Source organism: Gobio gobio (genome assembly GCF_949357685.1).
Source record: "Gobio gobio genome assembly, chromosome: 12".
Classification (NCBI taxonomy): domain Eukaryota; kingdom Metazoa; phylum Chordata; class Actinopteri; order Cypriniformes; family Gobionidae; genus Gobio; species Gobio gobio.
The window spans coordinates 39,948,796-39,972,959 of NC_137105.1; the positions used below are offsets into that span (position 1 = coordinate 39,948,796).

The 24,164-nt window shown below is 38.8% G+C and overlaps 1 protein-coding gene across 1 annotated transcript in view; it reads left to right on the forward strand.

Moving 5' to 3' along the window:
- Positions 1-23,823, forward strand: part of opn7a (opsin 7, group member a) — a gene marked incomplete at both ends in the record, with an annotated part of 107,025 nt that extends 83,202 nt beyond the window's left edge. The window contains 3 exons of the mRNA XM_079831211.1: positions 20,863-20,990; positions 21,647-21,981; positions 23,173-23,823. Coding sequence (XP_079687337.1) covers positions 20,863-20,990; positions 21,647-21,981; positions 23,173-23,823 — 1,114 coding nt within the window. The remainder of the gene's footprint in view (positions 1-20,862; positions 20,991-21,646; positions 21,982-23,172) is intronic.
- Positions 23,824-24,164: the final 341 nt, after the last annotated feature.

Sequence of the window (24,164 nt, forward strand, 5' to 3'; positions counted from 1 at the left end):
GTACTCACAACGACTACTGACGTCACCGAAGCCCGCCCCGATCGGCCTGACGGGGGTGCTACAGCGATCAAAAGTACGAAACGGCGATCAAAAGTACGAAACAGCTCATAACTCCTCAACCGTAAGGCGTAGCCTCGAGTGCCTTATATCGCTGGAATCCTTGGCTCAAGACGGACAAAATGCATGCCTCGGATTTGCTCCCCCTTCAGGCGCCAATTTCGAGATATTTTAGGTTTTTTGTAAAACCTACTTTTGCAAATTACTCCCAGGTTCTTTGCCTGATCAGAACCAAACCACTGCAGAAATGTTCTCTGGAGAGTGATTATCAATAATTATAAAAAAAAAACACATTTTGATTCATGGTCGCTAAGGGGAGCCAAAATGTTTGATGTAACCGGGACCTCTTTTACTAAAATGGCTATAACTTGTGAACGGAATGAGATATTTTCACCAAATTCAGGTCACATGTATGTGAGCTCAGTCTGAGATCACATGAAAAAAATCGCAACAATTAACCACTTGTTGGCGCTATAACAGGGGAAAAACACATGAAAATGGCTATATAGGCACCCAAACATTAGTCAGATGACAATGGGCATTCATTGTCTTCATCCAGGTTGCCATGATAGTCTATGAGGACACTGGCATATCTCAAAAAACTCTGTATACGTCATTGGCACAATGCCCTGAAGGAGCATTCACCTCCTTAGACTCCTGAATCCTTGCTGAATTCCAGTGATACCAAACATGCCAGGTTTCACCTTATGGTATGTAAAAAGGTGTATTTTAGCACCTAAAAAACCTTTGCGAATGTCTTCAAGACACATAACATAGGTCAATAGCTAAACAATAATGACCAAAAGCCAACATTTTGGAAGGAAGTGGCAAAAAAAAAAAAATTCCAATCAATGCAGCCAATTCTCTCTAAATATAAGTGGCTATAAATTTAAAATAAAATGAGATATTTACAACAAATTTTACACATATATTTATGGGCACACTTTGAGGACACCTAAAAAAAAGCAGAGATGTGTTATAAGTGTCAAAAAAAACATATTTTTCCATAGTTAAATTGCCTGTATTGCTGTGAATGCTCTTTCCCATCTATGATCTAAGTTTATTTGTTTATTTGGATCCCCATTAGCCAGTACCTAGGCAGTGACTACTCTTCATGAGGTCCCAAAAAGTAAAAAATACAAAACTACTTTAAAGCTGCAAGAGCAATGAAAGGGATCTCGCACCTGTGCCAGTTGACCTTGGGGCTTTAGGAAAACAGAGCACGGTGGCCAATATGCATTTAAGTATATAAAAATAGGAGGACTACATCAATCATTTGTATTTGCCACACTTCCTGCTACCGGGCTGTATTCAGATCAGATGGTGGACCTGCACCTGGACATGACAAATGCATCCCTGGTATGTCTGAAGAGAGCGTGTCAACTAAACTCTGCCCTGTAAATGCTGCATCTAAATGACACCCTCATTAAACCCGTCTCCAGCACGACGACTCCAATCAATCGAATAATCTTACGAATATCTATTTATCTAATATGACTTCTGAACTGTAATGTTGCCAGAATTATAATCATACACTGTTTGTTCGTCGGCCAGAGGACAACTGGCACCCAAACTGGTTTCTCCCAAGGTTTCTTTTTCTCCATTCTGGCCTTGAAAGGAATTTTGGTTCCTTGCCACCGTTGCCTTTGGCTTGCTCAGTTGGGGACACCTAAATTTCGACTATATTACCGTTCTGCCCGCATTGACACTATATGAAAATTGAAATTAGCTGGATAGTTAGATAGTTAGATAGTTAACACTGTGAAGCTACTTTGAAACAATTGGACTTGTTGAAAGCGCTATTTAAATGAAGGTGACTTGACTTGACCAGCTGGTGGCACTATGACTAACTAAAATTTTGCGGAAACATCAGACTTTGTCAGGATGCCACAGATAAAACTCAAACTCAAAACTCAGTTCAACGAAACTCAAGATCTTTGAAATTTTACATCACTAAGGCTTAAGATTACACTGACCAAATATGATTCTGGTTCAATCTTAATGAGGAGTTAATCACAGTTTACTGTTGCCCACAGGTGGTACTATAACTGACTAAATATTGGCATGTAGACCACCATCAGTGCTCGGGCCCTAATTAAATCAACAACAATAAAATGAAACATACAAATCCTATTAACAAATTCCATTAAATGTTCCTTCCTTGTAAAACTCATTTTATAATATCTGATAGTAAATCATTCCATATTTTCATTCCTCCAGATATTATAGTCCATTGTTGTGCAGTGGTTTTCAAAACAAAATACATGACTGTCTGTGCACAGTTTAAAACAGGAGGAAGATCATTGATAAAATAATGATGATGATAATAATAGTCCTAAACAACTTCCTTGAGGAACACCACATTGCTCTTTAAAATCTGAATAACTTCCATAATAACATAAACAGTGACTATGTTTACATGGACAGCAGTAATCTAATTATTGCCCTTAATCTGAATAAGACAATAATCTGATTAAGGTGTTTACATGAGTTGATTTTAGAATATTCCGTTCATGTTCCCGTTTTACATATAGAACATAGCTCGATTAATGGCACGTCATTACATCTCCATGCCACCCGACGGCCAATCATAGCGCGACTTTCGTGGGTCTGTTAAAATCATTAGGCTCAGGCAAACCGCTGTAACTTTAGGCTACCTGCGGGTGTCGCTGTCGGACAGTGTTCCTTTATAAAAATGAGTGATTTATATATATATATATAGGCTACGTTGTTTTATTTTTGTAATATTATATGTTGTGTCTTTCAGGTTTTTTTGAAGAGACACTGCCCATCTTGCCTCTTTCTTGACAGCCTACATTTCGATTAATAGCTTTGATTAATGATGAAAATTGAGGATTCAAAATCGTGATTGTTTGGATTGTTTTTTTCTGCCGTCGAGCCACAGGCGTTCACTGAATGGCCATATGGCTCGCGAGCCTAGAGGTTCTCGACCACTGTTGTAAGCAGACAATTATGAATCTGAGATTACAGATACAAACTTATTGTATTTTACTTTTACAATGTACTTTTACATATTACAACACAAAGAAAAAAATATAGAGGAGGCAGTGTCAGAATGAGCAGTCAAGCAAGAAATGTCGTTGCCATGACGTGTTGCTATGGTTGGTGCGTACCAACCATAGCAACACGTCATGGCAACGACATTTCAAACTGACAGATACGTAAAAGATAAACGGGACATTTGAGTGCCTTGTTACTGTTTTGTACGCGCTGTTATATTAATTATAATTCAAATTCTGTTTTATTTGTCACAATATTATTGATGATTGTTGAGAGGGGCACTTTCGATACATTTTTAAAAAGGGCAGGGGCTCGCGCTCCAAAGCCCTCCTCCGCTCTGCACTTGCCTGGTGTGTGTGTGTGTGTGTGTATGGGTGTCCTGTCACAAAATGCGGCGAAAACTCCTACACAACGACGTTGATAGTTAGATTAAGGTGTATACATGTCTACAATGCACTTCGATAATGTGACTAGAATAGGCAGACTCCACATGTCTTAATTCGATTTTTGTTTAATTCAAGTATGGCTTTAACCGGATTAAGGTAATTAGAAATCGCTGTTTACATGGTAGTTTCTTAATCAGAGTATGGTCTTAATCAGATTAATATCGGAGTATTGTTGTCCATGTAAACGTAGTCATTGTCACATATTAAACAATCAATTTATCCAGCAATAATTTATGATCCATTACATAAAATGCTGAGCTAAAATCTAACGATACAGCTTCTACTAAGTTATTGTCATCAATTTGTGCTCATACTACTCCCTAATATTGATCTGTAATTCATATTTAGACATTATAAAATCACTATTATAACATTTACAATCACATTTTGTAAAATGCATCACTTCCTTTCTATTGAAGTATTGGTATTGACAATTGTGCCACATGATGAGTAATGTGAAACCTGAAAAAAACTTGCAGTAAACATGTGTGAGCATGTTTAGTCTGTATAAAATATTATTGTTTAAGCCTATTGTTTAAGTATTATTGTTTAAGTATTCATTTTCCGCCATATTTTGTGGTCTCAGTAATACATTTTAGGTTGACATAGGGTTGACAAAACTCAGTATGGGTCATCACCACGATGACCTGAGGTAGCCTGAGAGGTTTAGAAACAGCACCACCTAGTGGAGATTGCCCCTCCCAAATGCTTATAACTTTGGGTGTGGTTGACTTGTTTTCATAGGAGTTTTTTTTGTCTCCTGAATCCTTGCAAAGTCCAACGATACCAGACTTGCCAGATTTCGCAGCATGGTAACTTAGCGCTAAAAAAACATTAGCGGATATCTTCGAATGCTAGTCTGACCAAGACGAAACCAGCGTCAGAAGTTCTGAAACATAGGTCGATAGCCAAGTGTTAATACCCAAATGTCAAAATATTGACATTAAGGGGAAGTAAAATCCAATCAAAGTCAGGTGTCAGTAATTTTTTATGTGTTTTTTCATATAAATGTCTATAACTCAAAACAAAATGAGATATTTTCACCAAAATCGACACACATATGTATGGGCTCACTCAGAGGACACATAAAAAATGGTGGTATCATATCTCTTGGTGGCACAATAATAGAAAAAACATGAAATACAGGATTATAAAAAAAATTAATTCTAGGCCTTTGTTTAAATAACGCTTTGGAGTATAATTACGAAACTCGTTATGTGTTCGAGTTCTGCACCATGCCCTGAAGGTACTCAAAAGGTTTCAGGGCAGCGCCACCTTGTGGTAAAAATGTATAACAAGATATACAAAAAGGCTAATAACTATTGAATAAATTTGTCTATAATAATGAAACTTGTCATAATACATTCCTTGGCTACTGCTGAGAACATAAATATAAATTTTGCCATACTTGGTCAAACTTCCTGTCCTCCATCTTGCTATTTGTTAAAAAACTACTTCTTCAAACTCTCCTAGGCCGTTTGTCCGATTTTCACCAAAATTTAATCGTATCATCTTCAGGCTGTGCCAAGAAAATATTATGGATTTTGCGTTTATAGGCAAAACCGTTTTTGTATATCGCTGCGACGAATTTGAGGCATGATGCCAAAATGACTCTTGACGTTGTATCTCTGCAATGCTTTGACATATTGGCATCAAACTTTGCATGTGTCATTGTTCCCTTATTCTGACCACACCACATCAATTTCGTAACTGTGCCACCTATTGGTCAAAAGTGATAAACCATTAAATTATATTATTAGGGACTCTATATATGATATTTCAGCCATTTTGCCTAATCTTCTTAAACTGTATAATTGTTCATTGCTGCAGTTGGTCTGACACACTCAAACTACAATGCATTTTTCAGCCTATTGCCTAAAATCATTTTAAAACGTGATTAATTGCTCATTGCTGCAGTTGATCTGACACTGCCAGCCATTTTGGCATGTCTTGTCTTCTTCTTTGCGCTTGGCCCCGGTATTGCTGCTTGCAGCTATATTTAGGGGCCAAGCACCGAAGGTGCGGAGGCACCTATTGTAATCGTTAGATTTCTTATTAGGGGCCAAGCACCGAAGGTGCGGAGGCACCTATTGTAATCGTTAGATTTCTTATTATTATTATTATTATTATTATTATTCCGCCATGGAAGTCTATGGCAGCCCATAGAACCGCTTGCGGGAAAGTTGTGAAATTTGGTACTCTGATAGAGGTTATTACCAATAGTACCCACACCAATTTTGGAGTCTCTAAATCAATCTCTCTAGCGCCACCACCTGTCCAAAGTTTGACTCATGTTTTTGCTAATAACTTTTGAACCATAAGGGCTAGAAACAAAATCTTTTTTTCTTTCGATTTATTGGTTTAAGCCGATTCGAACGCACCCTATGACGTCATTTCCGTCATTACAATGTTCCCGCCATTTTGAATTAACCAAAACCCAACTTTTTCAAACTCCTCCTAGGCCGTTGGTCCGATTTACACCAAAATTGAACCAGAACATCTCCAGACAGGGTTGACAAAAAAACATGGAATTCAAGTTGATTCGTTAAATCGTTTTTGATTAACACGCAAACAAATTTTACGTAAAGCTTGAAAAAACACACTTGAGGCAATATCTCCGCAACGCTTTATTGTATTCAAACCAAACTTGGTACAAGTCATCACAAGCATGACCTGAGGCAACATGCAGCGTTTGAGCGCAGCGCCACCTACTGGTCCAGAGATACGAAAAATGGCTATTTTTGCTTATAACTTCTGAATTGTTTGTCCAAAAATCATAAAAGTGGTCTCGTTAGATTCAGGACGGCATGCCGAGTCGTATGATATCCAATTTTACCATATCGGCCATTTTGACTGTCGGCCATTTTGAATTATGTACTAAAATGCTGTATTTTATGAACGCATGAACGGATTTTTACGAAACTCGGTATGGGTCATCAGCACGATGTTCTGAAGTAGCCTGACAAGTTTCAAAACAGCGCCACCTAGTGGATAATTTTTTTTTTCAAACGCCTATAACTTTAAGTGGGGTTGACTTATTTTCATGGGACTAACTTTTTTTGTCTCCTGAATCCTTGCCAAGTCCAACGATACCAGACTTGCCAGGTTTCAGTGTATGGTTTGCGCAGCGCGGTAATTTAGCACTTAAAAAACGTTAGCTGATATCTTCGAAACCGCTAGTCCGATCGAGACGAAACCAGCGCCAGAAAATCGAAAACATAGGTCGATAGCTAAATGTCAATGCCCAAATGTCAAAATATTGATAGTAAGGGGTTGTAAAATCCAATCAAAGTCAAGTGTCAGTCACTTTTTACATGTTTTTTCATATAAATGTCTATAACTCCAAAACGAAATGAGATATTTTCACCAAAATTGACACACACATGTATGGGCTCACTCCGATGACACAAAAAAAAAATTGTAGGATTGTGCCTCTTGGTGGCGCTATAATAGAACAAAACATGACATTGGCACTATACAACTCAATGTTTTAATGTGGTGTTTTAACGGTTTTGCTTCAAATGTCTTTACTAATTTTTTCAGTTGGTCTGCTGCTATCTTCCATGTTTGCTTCTGTTGCGCTTGGCCCCGTTAATGGCTGCTTGCAGCTATATTTATTATTAGGGGCCAAGCACCGAAGGTGCGGAGGCACCTATTGTAATCGTTAGATTTCTTATTATTATTATTATTATTATTATTATTCCGCCATGGAAGTCTATGGCAGCCCATAGAACCGCTTGCGGGAAAGTTGTGAAATTTGGTACACTGATAGAGGTTATTACCAATAGTACCCACACCAATTTTGGAGTCTCTAAATCAATCTCTCTAGCGCCACCACCTGTCCAAAGTTTGACTCATGTTTTTGCTAATAACTTTTGAACCATAAGGGCTAGAAACAAAATCTTTTTTTCTTTCGATTTATTGGTTTAAGCCGATTCGATCGCACCCTATGACGTCATTTACATCATTACAATGTTCCCGCCATTTTGAATTAACCGAAACCCAACTTTTTCGAACTCCTCCTAGGCCGTTGGTCCGATTTACACGAAAATTGAACCAGATCATCTCCAGACAGTGTTGACAAAAAAACATGGAATTCAAGTTGATTCGTTAAATCGTTTTTGATTTACACGCAAACAAATTTTACGTAATGCTTGAAAAAACACACTTAAGCCAATATCTCCGCAACGCTTTATCGTATTCAAACCAAACTTGGTACAAGTCATCACAAGCATGACTTGAGGCAACATGCAGCGTTTCGGCGCAGCGCCACCTACTGGTCCGGAGATACGAAAAATGGCTATTTTTGCTTATAACTTCTGAACTATTTGTCCAAAAATCATAAAAGTGATCTCGTTAGATTCAGGACGGCATGCCGAGTCGTCTGATATCCAATTTTACCATATCGGCCATTTTGACTGTCGGCCATTTTGAATTATGTTCTAAAATGCTGTATTTTATGAACGCATGAACGGATTTTTACGAAACTCGGTATGGGTCATCAGCACGATGTTCTGAAGTAGCCTGACAAGTTTCAAAACAGCGCCACCTAGTGGATAATTTTTTTTTTCAAACGCCTATAACTTTAAGTGGGGTTGACTTATTTTCATGGGACTAACTTTTTTTGTCTCCTGAATCCTTGCCAAGTCCAACGATACCAGACTTGCCAGGTTTCAGCGTATGGTTTGTGCAGCGCGGTAATTTAGCGCTTAAAAAACATTAGCTGATATCTTCGAAACCGCTAGTCCGATCGAGACGAAACGAGCGCCAGAAAATCGGAAACATAGGTCGATAGCTATACGTCAATGCCCAAATGTCAAAATATTGATAGTAAGGGGTAGTAAAATCCAATCAAAGTCAAGTGTCAGTCATTTTTTACATGTTTTTTCATATAAATGTCTATAACTCCAAAACGAAATGAGATATTTTCACCAAAATTGACACACACATGTATGGGCTCAATCCGATGACACATAAAAAAAATTGTAGGATTGTGCCTCTTGGTGGCGCTATAATAGAACAAAACATGACATTGGCACTGTACAACTCAATGTTTTAATGTGGTGTTTTAACGGTTTTGCTTCAAATGTCTTTACTCATTTTTTCAGTTGGTCTGCTGCTATCTTCCTTGTTTGCTTCTGTTGCGCTTGGCCCCGTTAATGGCTGCTTGCAGCTATATTTATTATTATTATTATTATTATTCCGCCATGGAAGTCTATGGCAGCCCATAGAACCGCTTGCGGGAAAGTTGTGAAATTTGGTACACTGATAGAGGTTATTACCAATAGTACCCACACCAATTTTGGAGTCTCTAAATCAATCTCTCTAGCGCCACCACCTGTCCAAAGTTTGACTCATGTTTTTGCTAATAACTTTTGAACCATAAGGGCTAGAAACAAAATCTTTTTTTCTTTCGATTTATTGGTTTAAGCCGATTCGATCGCACCCTATGACGTCATTTACATCATTACAATGTTCCCGCCATTTTGAATTAACCGAAACCCAACTTTTTCGAACTCCTCCTAGGCCGTTGGTCCGATTTACACGAAAATTGAACCAGATCATCTCCAGACAGTGTTGACAAAAAAACATGGAATTCAAGTTGATTCGTTAAATCGTTTTTGATTTACACGCAAACAAATTTTACGTAATGCTTGAAAAAACACACTTAAGCCAATATCTCCGCAACGCTTTATCGTATTCAAACCAAACTTGGTACAAGTCATCACAAGCATGACTTGAGGCAACATGCAGCGTTTCGGCGCAGCGCCACCTACTGGTCCGGAGATACGAAAAATGGCTATTTTTGCTTATAACTTCTGAACTATTTGTCCAAAAATCATAAAAGTGATCTCGTTAGATTCAGGACGGCATGCCGAGTCGTCTGATATCCAATTTTACCATATCGGCCATTTTGACTGTCGGCCATTTTGAATTATGTTCTAAAATGCTGTATTTTATGAACGCATGAACGGATTTTTACGAAACTCGGTATGGGTCATCAGCACGATGTTCTGAAGTAGCCTGACAAGTTTCAAAACAGCGCCACCTAGTGGATAATTTTTTTTTTCAAACGCCTATAACTTTAAGTGGGGTTGACTTATTTTCATGGGACTAACTTTTTTTGTCTCCTGAATCCTTGCCAAGTCCAACGATACCAGACTTGCCAGGTTTCAGCGTATGGTTTGTGCAGCGCGGTAATTTAGCGCTTAAAAAACATTAGCTGATATCTTCGAAACCGCTAGTCCGATCGAGACGAAACGAGCGCCAGAAAATCGGAAACATAGGTCGATAGCTATACATCAATGCCCAAATGTCAAAATATTGATAGTAAGGGGTAGTAAAATCCAATCAAAGTCAAGTGTCAGTAATTTTTTACATGTTTTTTCATATAAATGTCTATAACTCCAAAACGAAATGAGATATTTTCACCAAAATTGACACACACATGTATGGGCTCAATCCGATGACACATAAAAAAAATTGTAGGATTGTGCCTCTTGGTGGCGCTATAATAGAACAAAACATGACATTGGCACTGTACAACTCAATGTTTTAATGTGGTGTTTTAACGGTTTTGCTTCAAATGTCTTTACTCATTTTTTCAGTTGGTCTGCTGCTATCTTCCTTGTTTGCTTCTGTTGCGCTTGGCCCCGTTAATGGCTGCTTGCAGCTATATTTAGGGGCCAAGCACCGAAGGTGCGAAGGCACCTATTGAAACCGTTCCCGTTCTTATTATTATTATTCATCTTCTTCTTCTTCTTCTTCTTCTTCTTCTTCTTCCGCCACGAAGTCTATGGCAGCCCATAGAACCGTATGGTAAAAAGTTGTGAAATTTGGCACACTAATAGAGGACAGTCTGAAATGTCACCGTAGCAAATTTGGAGTCTCAAACTCAATCCCTCTAGCGCCACCATCAGTCCAAAATTTGACTCATGTTTATGCTAATAACTTTTGAACCATAAGGGCTAGAAACAAAATTCTTTTTTCCTCTGATTCCTTGGCTCAAGACGATTCGATTGCACCCTATGACGTCATTTTCCGTCATAAAAATTTTCCCGCCATTTTGAATTTTCCGAGAAACCTACTTTTACGAACTCGTCCTAGACGGTTCATCCGATTTGCACGAAAATTGAACCAGATCATCTTCAGACCATGCTGACAAAAAATCTTGCAAATCAAGTTGATTCGTCAAATCATTTGCGATAAACGCGCAAACAAATTTTACGTATCGGTTGCAAAAACACTCTTAAGGCAATATCTCCGCAACGCTTTATCGTATTCAAACCAAACTTGGTACATGTCATCACAAGCATGACTTGAGGCAACATACAGCGTTTCGGCGCAGCGCCACCTATTGGTCCGGAGATACGAAAAATTGCTATTTTTGCTTATAACTTCTGAACTGTTTGTCCAAAAATCATAAAAGTGGTCTCGTTACATTCAGGACGGCATGCCGAGTCGTCTGATATTCAATTTTACCATATCGGCCATTTTGGCTGTCGGCCATTTTGAATTATGTGTTAAAATACTATATTTTACAAACTCATTAGTCTATCGTTACGAAACTTGGTATGTGTCTTCCTTGCTATGCCCTGAAAGTACACAAAAAGTTTTAGGGCAGTGCCACCTTGTGGTCAAAAGATATAACAAACTTGACAAAAATGCTAATAACTTTTGATTAAATTAGCTTAGTTAAATGAAACTGGTCATAATACATTCATTGGCTCATGCCGATTCAATTGCACCCTATGAAGTCATTTTCGGTCATGATAATTTCCCCGCCATTTTTAATTTTCCAAAAAACCTACTTTTACGAACTCGTCCTAGACGGTTTGTCCGATTTGCACGAAAATTGAACCAGATCATCTTCAGACCATGCTGACAAAAAATCTTGCAAATCAAGTTGATTTGTCAAATCGTTTTCGATAAACGCGCACACAAATTTTGCGTAGCGGTTGCAAAAACACTCATAAGCCTATATCTCCACAACGCTTTATCGTATTCAAACCAATCTTGGTATATGTCATCACAAGCATGACCTGAAGCAACATGCAGCGTTTCGGCGCAGCGCCACCTACTGGTCCGGAGATACAAAAAATGGCTATTTTTGCTTATAACTTTTGAACTGTTTGTCCAAAAATCATGTCTTCCGCACCATGCTTTGAAGGTACTCAAAACGTTTTGGGGCAGTGCCACCTTGTGGTCAGAGGTTATAACAACATTTACAAACATGCTAATAACTTTTGATTAAATTAGCCTAGTTTAATGAAACTGGTCATAATACAGTCATTGGCTCATGCCGAGAACAGAGATACAAATTTTTCCATATTTGGTCAAACATCCTGTCCTCAATGTTCTTATTTGATCAAAACCTACTTTTTCAAACTCATCCTAGACCGTTTGTCCAATTTCCACCAAAATCGAATCGTATCATCTTCAGACTGTGTCAACAAAAAGTTATGGATTTTGCATCAATAGATGAAACCGTTTTTGTAAACCGCAGCTTGAGCCATTATGCCAAAATTACTCTTGAGGCTGTATCTCTGCAATGCTTTGACATATTGGCATCAAACTTTGCATGTGTCATTGTTCCCTTATTCTGACCACACCACATCAATTTCGTATCTGTGCCACCTATTGGTCAAAAGTGATAAACCATTAACTTACATTATCAGTGACTCAATATATGATATTTCAGCCATTTTGCCTAATCTTCTTAAACTGTATAATTGTTAATTGTTGCAGTTGGTCTGACACTCTCAGACTACAATGCATTTTCAGCCTTTTGCTTAAAATCATCTTAAAACGTGATTAATTGCTCATTGCTCCAGTTGATCTGACACTGCCAGCCATTTTGGCATGTCTTGTCTTCTTCTTTGCGCTTGGCCCCGGTATTGCTGCTTGCAGCTATATTTATTATTCATCTTCTTCTTCTTCCGCCACGAAGTCTATGGCAGCCCATAGAACCGTATGGTAAAAAGTTATGAAATTTGGCACACTAATAGAGGACAGTCTGAAATGTCACCATAGCAAATTTTGAGTCTCTAACTCAATCCCTCTAGCGCCACCATCAGTCCAAAATTAGACTCATGTTTATGCTAATAACTTTTGAACCATAAGGGCTAGAAACGAAATTCTTGTTTCCTCTGATTCCTTGGCTCAAGACAATTCGATTACACCCTATGACGTCATTTTCCGTCATAATAATTTTCCCGCCATTTTTAATTAACCGAAAAACCTACTTTTGCGAACTCGTCCTAGACGGTTCATCCGATTTGCACGAAAATTGAACCAGATCATCTTCAGACCATGCTGACAAAAAATCTTGCAAATCAAGTTGATTCGTCAAATCATTTGCGATAAACGCGCAAACAAATTTTACGTAGCGGTTGCAAAAGCACTCTTAAGGCAATATCTCCGCAACGCTTTATCGTATTCAAACCAAACTTGGTACATGTCATCACAAGCATGACTTGAGGCAACATGCAGTGTTTCGGCGCAGCGCCACCTACTGGTCCGGAGATACAAAAAATGGCTGTTTTTGCTTATAACTTTTGAACCGTTTGTCCAAAAATCATAAAAGTGGTCTCGTTAGATTCAGGACGGCATGCCGAGTCGTCTGATATTCAATTTTACCATATTGGCCATTTTGGCTGTCGGCCATTTTGAATTATGTGCTAAAATACTATATTTTACAAATGCATTAGTATATTGTTACTAAACTCGGTATGTGACTTCCATGCTATGCCCTGAAGGTACTCAAAAAGTTTTAGGGCAGTGCCACCTTGTGGTCAAAAGATATAACAAACTTGATAAAAATGCTAATAACTTTTGATTAAATTAGCCTAGTATATTGAAACTGGTCATAATAGAGTCATTGGCTCATGCCGATTCAATTGCAACCTATGATGTCATTTTCGGTCATGATAATTTCCCAGACATTTTTAATTTTCCAAAAAACCTACTTTTGCGAACTCGTCCTAGACGGTTTGTCCGATTTGCACAGAAATTGAACCATATCATCTTCAGACCATGCTGACAAAAAATCTTGCAAATCAAGTTGATTTGTCAAATCGTTTTCGAAAAACGCGCACCCAAATTTTGCGTAGCGGTTGCAAAAACACTCATAAGCCTATATCTCCACAACGCTTTATCGTATTCAAACCAATCTTGGTACATGTCATCACAAGCATGACCTGAGGCAACATGCAGCGTTTCGGCGCAGCGCCACCTACTGGTCCGGAGATACAAAAAATGGCTATTTTTGCTTAAAATTTATGAACTGTTTGTCCAAAATTCATGTCTTCCGCACCATGCTTTGAAGGTACTCAAAAAGTTTTGGGGCAGTGCCACCTTGTGGTCAGAGGTTATAACAAAATTTACAAACATGCTAATAACTTTTGATTAAATTAGCCTAGTTTAATGAAACTGGTCATAATACAGTCATTGGCTCATGCCGAGAACATAGATACTAATTTTGCCATATTTGGTCAAACATCATGTCCTCAATGTTCTTATTTGATCAAAACCTACTTTTTCAAACTCATCCTAGACCGTTTGTCCAATTTCCACCAAAATCGAATCGTATCATCTTCAGACTGTGTCAACAAAAAGTTAGGAATTTTGCATCAATAGATGAAACCGTTTTTGTAAACCGCAGTGACGAAGTTGAGCCATGATACCAAAATGACTCTTGAGGCTGTATCTCTGCAATGCTTTGACATATTGGCATCAAACTTTGCATGTGTCATTGTTCTCTTATTCTGACCACACCACATACATTTCGTAACTGTGCCACCTATTAGTTAAAAGTGATAAACCATTAACTTATATTATCAGTGACTCTATATATGATATTTCAGCCATTTTGCCTAATCTTCTTAAACTGTATAATTGTTCATTGCTGCAGTTGGTCTGACACTCTCAGACTACAATGCATTTTCAGCCTTTTGCCTAAAATCATCTTAAAACGTGATTAATTTCTCATTGCTGCAGTTGATCTGACACTGCCAGCCATTTTGGCAGGTCTTGTCTTCTTCTTTGCGCTTGGCCCCGGTATTGCTGCTTGCAGCTATATTTCATCTTCTTCTTCTTCTTCTTCTTCTTCTTCTTCTTCCGCCACGAAGTCTATGGCAGCCCATAGAACCGTATGGTAAAAAGTTGTGAAATTTGGCACACTCATAGAGGACAGTCTGAAATGTCACCGTAGCAAATTTGGAGTCTCAAACTCAATCCCTCTAGCGCCACCATCAGTCCAAAATTTGACTCATGTTTATGCTAATAACTTTTGAACCATAAGGGCTAGAAACAAAATTCTTTTTTCCTCTGATTCCTTGGCTCAAGACGATTCGATTGCACCCTATGACGTCATTTTCCGTCATAAAAATTTTCCCGCCATTTTTAATTTTCCGAAAAACCTACTTTTACGAACTCGTCCTAGACGGTTCATCCGATTTGCACGAAAATTGAACCAGATCATCTTCAGACCATGCTGACAAAAAATCTTGCAAATCAAGTTGATTCGTCAAATCATTTGCGATAAACGCGCAAACAAATTTTACGTAGCGGTTGCAAAAACACTCTTAAGGCAATATCTCCACAACGCTTTATCGTATTCAAACCAAACTTGGTACATGTCATCACAAGCATGACTTGAGGCAACATACAGCGTTTCGGCGCAGCGCCACCTACTGGTCCGGAGATACGAAAAATTGCTATTTTTGCTTATAACTTCTGAACTGTTTGTCCAAAAATCATAAAAGTGGTCTCGTTACATTCAGGACGGCATGCCGAGTCGTCTGATATTCAATTTTACCATATCGGCCATTTTGGCTGTCGGCCATTTTGAATTTTGTCAAAAAATGCTATATTTTACAAATGCATTAGTATATTGTTACTAAACTCGGTATGTGACTTCCTTGCTATGCCCTGAAGGTACTCAAAAAGTTTTAGGGCAGTGCCACCTTGTGGTCAAAAGATATAACAAACTTGACAAAAATGCTAATAACTTTTGATTAAATTAGCCTAGTATATTGAAACTGGTCATAATAGAGTCATTGGCTCATGCCGATTCAATTGCAACCTATGATGTCATTTTCGGTCATGATAATTTCCCCGCCATTTTTAATTTTCCAAAAAACCTACTTTTACGAACTCGTCCTAGACGGTTTGTCCGATTTGCACGAAAATTGAACCAGATCATCTTCAGACCATGCTGACAAAAAATCTTGCAAATTAAGTTGATTTGTCAAATCGTTTTCGATAAACGCGCACACAAATTTTGCGTAGCGGTTGCAAAAACACTCATAAGCCTATATCTCCACAACGCTTTATCGTATTCAAACCAATCTTGGTATATGTCATCACAAGCATGACCTGAAGCAACATGCAGCGTTTCGGCGCAGCGCCACCTACTGGTCCGGAGATACAAAAAATGCCTATTTTTGCTTATAACTTTTGAACTGTTTGTCCAAAAATCATGTCTTCCGCACCATGCTTTGAAGGTACTCAAAACGTTTTGGGGCAGTGCCACCTTGTGGTCAGAGGTTATAACAAAATTTACAAACATGCTAATAACTTTTGATTAAATTAGCCTAGTTTAATGAAACTGGTCATAATACAGTCATTGGCTCATGCCGAGAACAGAGATACTAATTTTTCCATATTTGGTCAAACATCCTGTCCTCAATGTTCTTATTTGATCAAAACCTACTTTTTCAAACTCATCCTAGACCGTTTGTCCAATTTCCACCAAAATCGAATCGTATCATCTTCAGACTGTGTCAACAAAAAGTTAGGGATTTTGCATCAATAGATGAAACCGTTTTTGTAAACCGCAGCGACGAAGTTGAGCCATTATGCCAAAATGACTCTTGAGGCTGTATCTCTGCAATGCTTTGACATATTGGCATCAAACTTTGCATGTGTCATTGTTCCCTTATTCTGACCACACCACATCAATTTCGTATCTGTGCCACCTATTGGTCAAATGTGATAAACCATTAACTTACATTATCAGTGACTCAATATATGATATTTCAGCCATTTTGCCTAATCTTCTTAAACTGTATAATTGTTAATTGTTGCAGTTGGTCTGACACTCTCAGACAATGCATTTTCAGCCTTTTGCTTAAAATCATCTTAAAACGTGATTAATTGCTCATTGCTCCAGTTGATCTGACACTGCCAGCCATTTTGGCATGTCTTGTCTTCTTCTTTGCGCTTGGCCCCGGTATTGCTGCTTGCAGCTATATTTCTTATTAAAGTTACAAAAGTGATTCAGTCAAGAGCAGTGAGAGATTTTCTCTCTCTTTTTTTGTTTGATTAGCATTAATAATGACAGCAGGTCACTTTAAGACCGACTGCACAAATCCATAGACCGTAAAAAAATATGGACGACGCCACTTCATTGGCTTCCGCTGAAGTAACTGAAGCCTCCCGAGGTCCGAATATGGCGCTGACATCTTGCGCAGATTTGGGACCGAGTCTGTGGAGTAGTGATCTTGGGACCGGAGTCTGCACGGTAGAGAGCAGGAAGTAGAGGTGCGATATCAAAAGCCGATATCAAGATGCAGAACAATACATTATGTTGGTGTGAAATAAACAGTTATGGAAATGTAGAGATTAAAGCTAATGCTCCAATCTCCTGCCAAAAATCCAGAAAAAGTTGGTGCATCAGTGACAACTTCACCAAGAGAAGCTGTCAATCAAGATGTCACATCCCCTGTTTTTATAGACTCAAATAACTCACTAAAACTAAACTTATTTAAAAAACAAACACTTGAAATGAAATCATTGTGATAAAAACTGCCAACAATGACAGAAACCAACTTTTGGGAAAAAAATTTGAAGTGTAATTTGATTGTTTAGTTTGTCTCGTGTCCATTAGAAAACATGGAGGGGCGGGGGTTATGAGCTATACTGGGACCAGCCACCTGGGGGCGATCGAGGCGCGGAGGCTTCAGTTTCTGAGAGGAGTGCTACAGGCTTGCACGCATCCAATACGGTTCCGCGTACGTTTTTCTTTCTCAACTTTTTACGTTCACCTACTGCATAAATGTTTACTTTCAAATACATGTCAGTTTGACACATGGGTGTATTTAACTGTTCAAGCCCAATTAGGCGGCAAAAAGCACTCAAATGTCTACTGGTTACTCGTGTCTACCGATATATTGCCCACCCCTACTTATCTGTATAATTTTTTTGGAAGCCGGGCCAGCTGAGTATGGACAATATGTGCGGGCACCATATCTTTGCACAAATTATATGTGACGGCGTCGTTATTTCATGCTTTTTTTTTTTTTACTTTTTTCGTATTTTGTGCAGTTCGCAAATGCCTGTATTATCACTATATTATTGTTTTTATTCAACTGGTTCGGCATGTGCAATTGTTTTTATGTTAACTCACTAGACGGACTTTGCGCTCGCGTCTGGTTTCTTGCAGCATCTCCCGCTTCTCACTGTATTCTCACGCTATATTCTGCTGCACACTGAGGGGGCAGGTGGAGAAATCATGCTTTCTACGGTTTAGAAATCGAACATGCGCACATCAAGATTTTATTATGATTTCTATTAACTGCACAGTTCTAATTAGGACGGCAATTAAATTACCACTCAACCTTGAAAACAGTAGGTCATTTGGCAGAGATTTTTTACACAGATGGTGAGAGAACATTTTGGATTTGGACCACAATAAATTTGGACACACATACTTAGCTGTCACTTCGCCTTAGCTTATCATTTTACCAAGACAAAATGGTTCATATAAACCAATCCAAAAAGGCACACACAAACACTTACAGTTCAATGCTCCATGAAGAGGAAACCGGCCGGTAAACTCAGTGATAATGATGATGTGAGCAGTCATGTAAAAAATGCTGTAGACAGACCAAATCCAGTGGCTCTTTTTGCACAGAGCGGCTCTGTGTCACAGCCAGAACATTTCTCACACATAAATCCAGACCACAGCCATCAAGGTTACACCTTTACTTCAGACTGTGGTTAAGAATGACAATTTCAATCGCTGGTATGTGTGACTTCATTCTGCATCCGGAATGTAATGCGTGATGTATGCAAAAGACATTGTTGTTCTTTTTGTGTGTGTGTGTGTGTGTGTGTGTGTGTGTGTGTGTGTGTGTGTGTGTGTGTGTGTGTGTGTGTGTGTGTGTGTGTGTGTGTGTGTGTGTGTGTGTGTGTGTGTGTGTGTGTGTGTGTGTGTGTGTGTGTGTGTGTGTGTGTGTGTGTGTGTGCAAAATAAATTATTAATTTCTCGTTTTGTGGCAGCGGTGGATTGTACATCAGGTAAACTAACTCAATCGATTACAAGGGGAGAACGTCCTTTAATGGATTTATCGCACATTTGTTGGGTGTGTTTAAGACAGCAAACAAAATGCAACTACCGGTAATCATATAATCGTGCATAGCACACTGAATAGGTAGGAGAAAATGCTTCCCTTATCTTTTCTTGTTGAAAATCAGAGGACGTGCGTTCAATCAGACTCTACAATATTTTGGCACAAATTCATCTGTCACTTGGTTATGTGGATTATAGTGAGACAATACTTTGCCTATGTTTGTTAAGCTGTTAAATTACATGTTCTGTATACTGTTGTGTATGCATTTACAAAATAATCAGTTTTGCTGTTCTGTCATTGTCATAGCTTTTAAATTTTTTTGTCAGTGTGTGTTTCCTGGAAATCAAACCCATGACCTTTGCGTTGACCCTGGCCTAGTGCCATACTCTTCCAGTCGAAAACAGGAACGTATTATCATGAACTGCAATAACCGAACAATATGTAAAATACAAATTGTTGGTTTAATGCATTAATGCAGTTCAGGAGAATATTAATAAATTTTATGTTGTTAATGTTTTATATTTTAAATGTGTTATTTTTTTTTTTTTTTTTATTCATTTCAATAAATTTTTAAATAGAACTTTTCTTTAATGTATTATAATTTTTATTCCTTATTCTTAAACGATTTTAACTATTTATATTCCTCTCTGGTACACAAAGCAATCTGAATTACTTCTGTCTATAAAATTTGCTACATAAAAAACTTCCCTTGTTTTGTTTTGGGGCCAAAATTAATATAGTGGTTTTATTAACTATATTTTGCAATGCAAATATGCTGATTTGGCGGGGAAAAAAATAAGATACTTCACTGAGGAGGTCTAGACCACATACATGTGTTAAAGGGGCTTTGACACATATGATATGACATTGATTCTGATTTCTTAATTGTTATGTCTGTTGAAGTTATGGAGTTTTGAGATGATGTTAAAGGAACACGCCAACTTTTTGGGACTTTGGCTTATTAACTTTATTCCCCAGAGTTAGATAAGTCCATACATACCATTCTCATCTCCGTACATGCCATAACTCTTTCTGACACCCCCCCCCCCCCCCCTGCTAGCCTAGCTTAGCACACAAAGACTGGAAGTATATGCCTCCAGCTAGCCTACTGCTCAATAAGTGACAAAATAACGCCAACATTTTCCTATTTACATGTTGTGATGTGTATAGTCACAGCGTGTACAAATAACAAGGTTACATGAGACACAGCCATCTTATAAATGTATACATACTGGGGACTATATTCTCAGAAGGTGCAGCACTGCTCTACTTCTGGGTAGTGATTTGCTCGCAGCACCTGAGAAGCAGCGTTGTTACTTCCGTCAACAAAACCAGCGTGACTAGGTAGCTGTTTTTGCACAATGAACCCACAGACAAAAATTAAAACTGCCCATCTCCCCTCCAAGTCATTAGCAAGGTAAATGCTACAGTCCAGAGAATTACCTCTAGCACCGCTCGTTTGTTACTGTGACAGAGCACGTTCGTGACAACACAATACTAACATTACAGGGGATACATGGAGTACGGGAAAAACTGCAATAAAGTAGTGACCACCCTATTCATTTAACAGTGTCACAAATGTTACATTAGATCTAGCTAATGGTACTGTTACAGTAGGCTACTCATCTAAAAACATAACGGAACACTTACCGCAGCCGCGGGTGATCCGCGTATGTACTATCGATGGGATGGCCGTAATCCTTCAACACATTTCACGGAGATGAGAATGGTATGTATGGACTTCTCTAACTCTGGGGAATACAGTTAATAAGCCATAGTCCCAAAAAGTTGGCGTGTTCCTTTAAGGGTTGAATAAAGATTGGATTTATATAACAACTGCAAGGGCTCAATTAAGCACATCTTCAGTTATGTTATGAATTTTATTTGATTAAAATAACTTCTGAATTTTACATAAAACATCAATCCTTGATCGTGATCTTTATGTCGCTGTTTTTTATGAGTGCTGTTTCTATTTTTTGCAGGTGGCTTTATGGAAGGACAGTGTGTGTGATCTATGCCTTCTGTGGTGTTTTGTTCGGGATCTGCTCTCTGACCACTCTCACTATACTCAGCACTGTTTGCTGCCTCAAAGTCTGCTATCCACTTCACGGTATTCATACCCTATACATTAGCCTATAGTTTTTATTGTGTTAAATACAGTGGGGTCCAAAAGTCCACAAGTGAAAATGCATCTATTTTACAATTTACAAATAACGATTTTTTGGTTTAATGTCTCAAATCAACATACAGTACTGGTGTTCTGTTTTTGTGAACACTTCAGTTGAGAGAATGATTAAATTATTCACTTGTTTTGCTCCTCAATGAATCACGTTTTTTAACGATTCAATGATTTACTCATAACAATGTCCCTGTCGTAGCCCCTGTTCTTGTGTTCTTCCTCTGAGTCCACACTTCCATGACGTAAAAGATATTTTATTAACAATGTTCGGGAGGAGCACATTCAGATAATCTACACGTGCAAGGAGGCCTATTTATAAATAGCCGACTCACCTCTGACAGTTTACCAGCATCCCTGTATAACTCAGTATGAGATGGTCAAAATGTCCACATTCTGAGCTTGAAATAGTTTTGAATGAAGTGTTTTGCTTTTGCAAGAGATGTGACGTTTTGCATATTATGTGCATGTTTTGTGTAGAGTTTTGATAAATTGAGCCATAGTTTCAGAATTAAAAAAAAAAAGTATATTTTATTATATTATTTGTAGCCATTATCTATTCTATAATGTATATGTGTGTATCTCTGTAGGTAATAGGTTCAGCTATGAGCACGGTCGTGTGTTAATAGCGTGCGCATGGGCCTATGCTCTCGTGTTCGCCTGCTCCCCTCTCGCCCACTGGGGGCAGTATGGTCCCGAACCCTACGGCACGGCCTGCTGTATTGACTGGGCCTGGTCCAGTCACGACTCAGTTGCCCGCTCATACACCAGTGTACTCTTCATCGCCTGTTACCTGCTGCCGTGCGGCATCATCATCGTATCCTACACACGCATACTGCTCACGGTCCGAGAGTCCCGCAGAGCGGTGGAGCAACACGTCTCAGTGCAGACACGCATGGGCAACATTCAGGCCATTATAGTGAAGGTGAAGGGGCAGTCTTCATTTATTTTACATGGGTTATTGTTTTTTATTGTTTGTGACAAAAATATTCTCTTTTTTGTTAAAATTTCTAACAAGCGTTTACTTATACTTAAAGCAATAGTTACCCAAAAATGATCCCATAATTTACTCACCCTCAAGCCATCCTAGGTACATGACATTCTTTGTTTAGACTAATACAATCAGAGTTATATTATAAAATGTCCTGGCTAATCCAAGTTCTATAATGGCAGTGAATGGCAGCCCAAAATTTGAAGCCCAAACAAGTGCATCCATCCATTATAAAAGTCCTTCACACGGCTTAATAAAGGCCTTCTGAAATGAATCGATGGGTTTGTGTAAGAAAAGTATTTAAAACTTTATAAAGTAAAATAGCTTCCGGCCGGACCGCCTTCTGTATTCAACTTACGAAGAAAGTGTAACGCCTCTCACAGTTAAAAACGCTTACGCTATACATCCGACATCATCATCGTGCCAGTCACTCTTTTTTTGTAAGTTGAATATGGAAGGCAGTCCAGCAGAAGCTAGATATTTCACTTTATAACATGTTAAATATGGATATTTTTCTTACAAAAACACATCGATTCGCTTCAGAAAGCCTTTATTAACACCGCAGAGCCGTGTGGATTACTTTTATAATGGATGGTTGGATACACTTTTTTTGGGCTTCAAATTTTGTGCTGCCATTTACTGCCATTATAATGATTAGAAGAGCCAGGAAGAATATCATATAGGCTACACGTAGGATGGCTTGAGGGTGACTAAATCATGGGGTTATTTTCATTTTGGGCTGAACAATCCCTTTAAGATACGTTTTTAAAACTCTAGACACAGCAACATACCTACATCACACAATTAGCCAAATGGTTAATTTTCCACTCAGAATCACATTAATTACTAAATGATTTTTAATTTAAATAAAGATTTTTAGCTTGTCCATCACATAAATAAAATAGAAAAGTTATTTTAAATTGTTAGAAAATGTCACAATATTTATGTTTTTACTGTATTTTTGATCAAATAAATGCAGCCTTGGTGAGTAAAATTTCAAGAGACTAGCCTAATTTCAAAAAATGTCTTTAAAAAAAGCAGGAAAAGCAGCCAACAACTGCCATGTGAACTTCAGTGCTGTAAAATTATGGTCCTAATGAAGTTCTTTATGACGTCTTTCTGCAGCTGAGTGTGGCAGTGTGTATAGGATTCTTCACTGCATGGAGTCCATATGCACTGGTGTCTATGTGGGCGGCATTTGGCCATTTTGAGGACATCCCGCCCCTGGCCTTTGCCATCCCTGCGGTTTTTGCCAAATCCTCCACCCTTTATAACCCTCTCATCTACCTCTTGCTCAAACCCAATTTCCGCCACCTCCTCTGCAAGGACATGCGCTCCCTGCGAGGGGTTTGCGTGCACAACTGCCTGTGCCAGTGTTTTCCCCGCTCAAGCTACCGCCCATCACTGGCCCTCAATCTGCGGCCCCTGCGGCGAAGAGGCCAATCCATCTCAGATTCCTTAGGGGGGCCCGTAGGTCCATGCCACTGCAATTGCGAGAGGTGCAATGATCCGTTTGAGCAGTTTAAGCACTACCCACGCCGCTGTCCAGTCAACGTGAACACTGTGCAGTTGTTTCTGCAGGACATCACCGAACCTGAATTGGAGCCGGAACAAGAACCTAGAGTGATAAAAGAACTCAAACCAAAGAGCCAATCAATGGAGTGTAAGAAGTCTGTGCGGGTGATTGTGAGGGGGCGGAAATGCTCCGAGATTGACAGCCTGGAGATCACCTTGGAAACGGTGCCTGCTAATGGCAAAGCTGCCACCAAACCGTAACACCTGAGCCTATGCATGGGTGTGTGTTTATACTCGTGCGGTGAGTGTGTGTATTCACTTGTCTCAGAGAGGAGTAAAATAGACTTTCACATATGCCTCAATTAAGACGCTGAGAATAAATTCCGGACAAAGTATTGTGTGTATTGACATGTCTGCAAAAGAATGCAATGATTTTTAAAAAAAGTTAATGTATTTTTTATTTGTAACAAGGTTTCTAATGGACAACTGACGCAGCATATGCGTTTTTAGCTCATTGAATTTTTAAACAAAGTGTTGTGCCATCTTCGCTATACCTGCGGAAGGAACAAACACATATGCATTCTTGAAAGTTTGGTAAATGT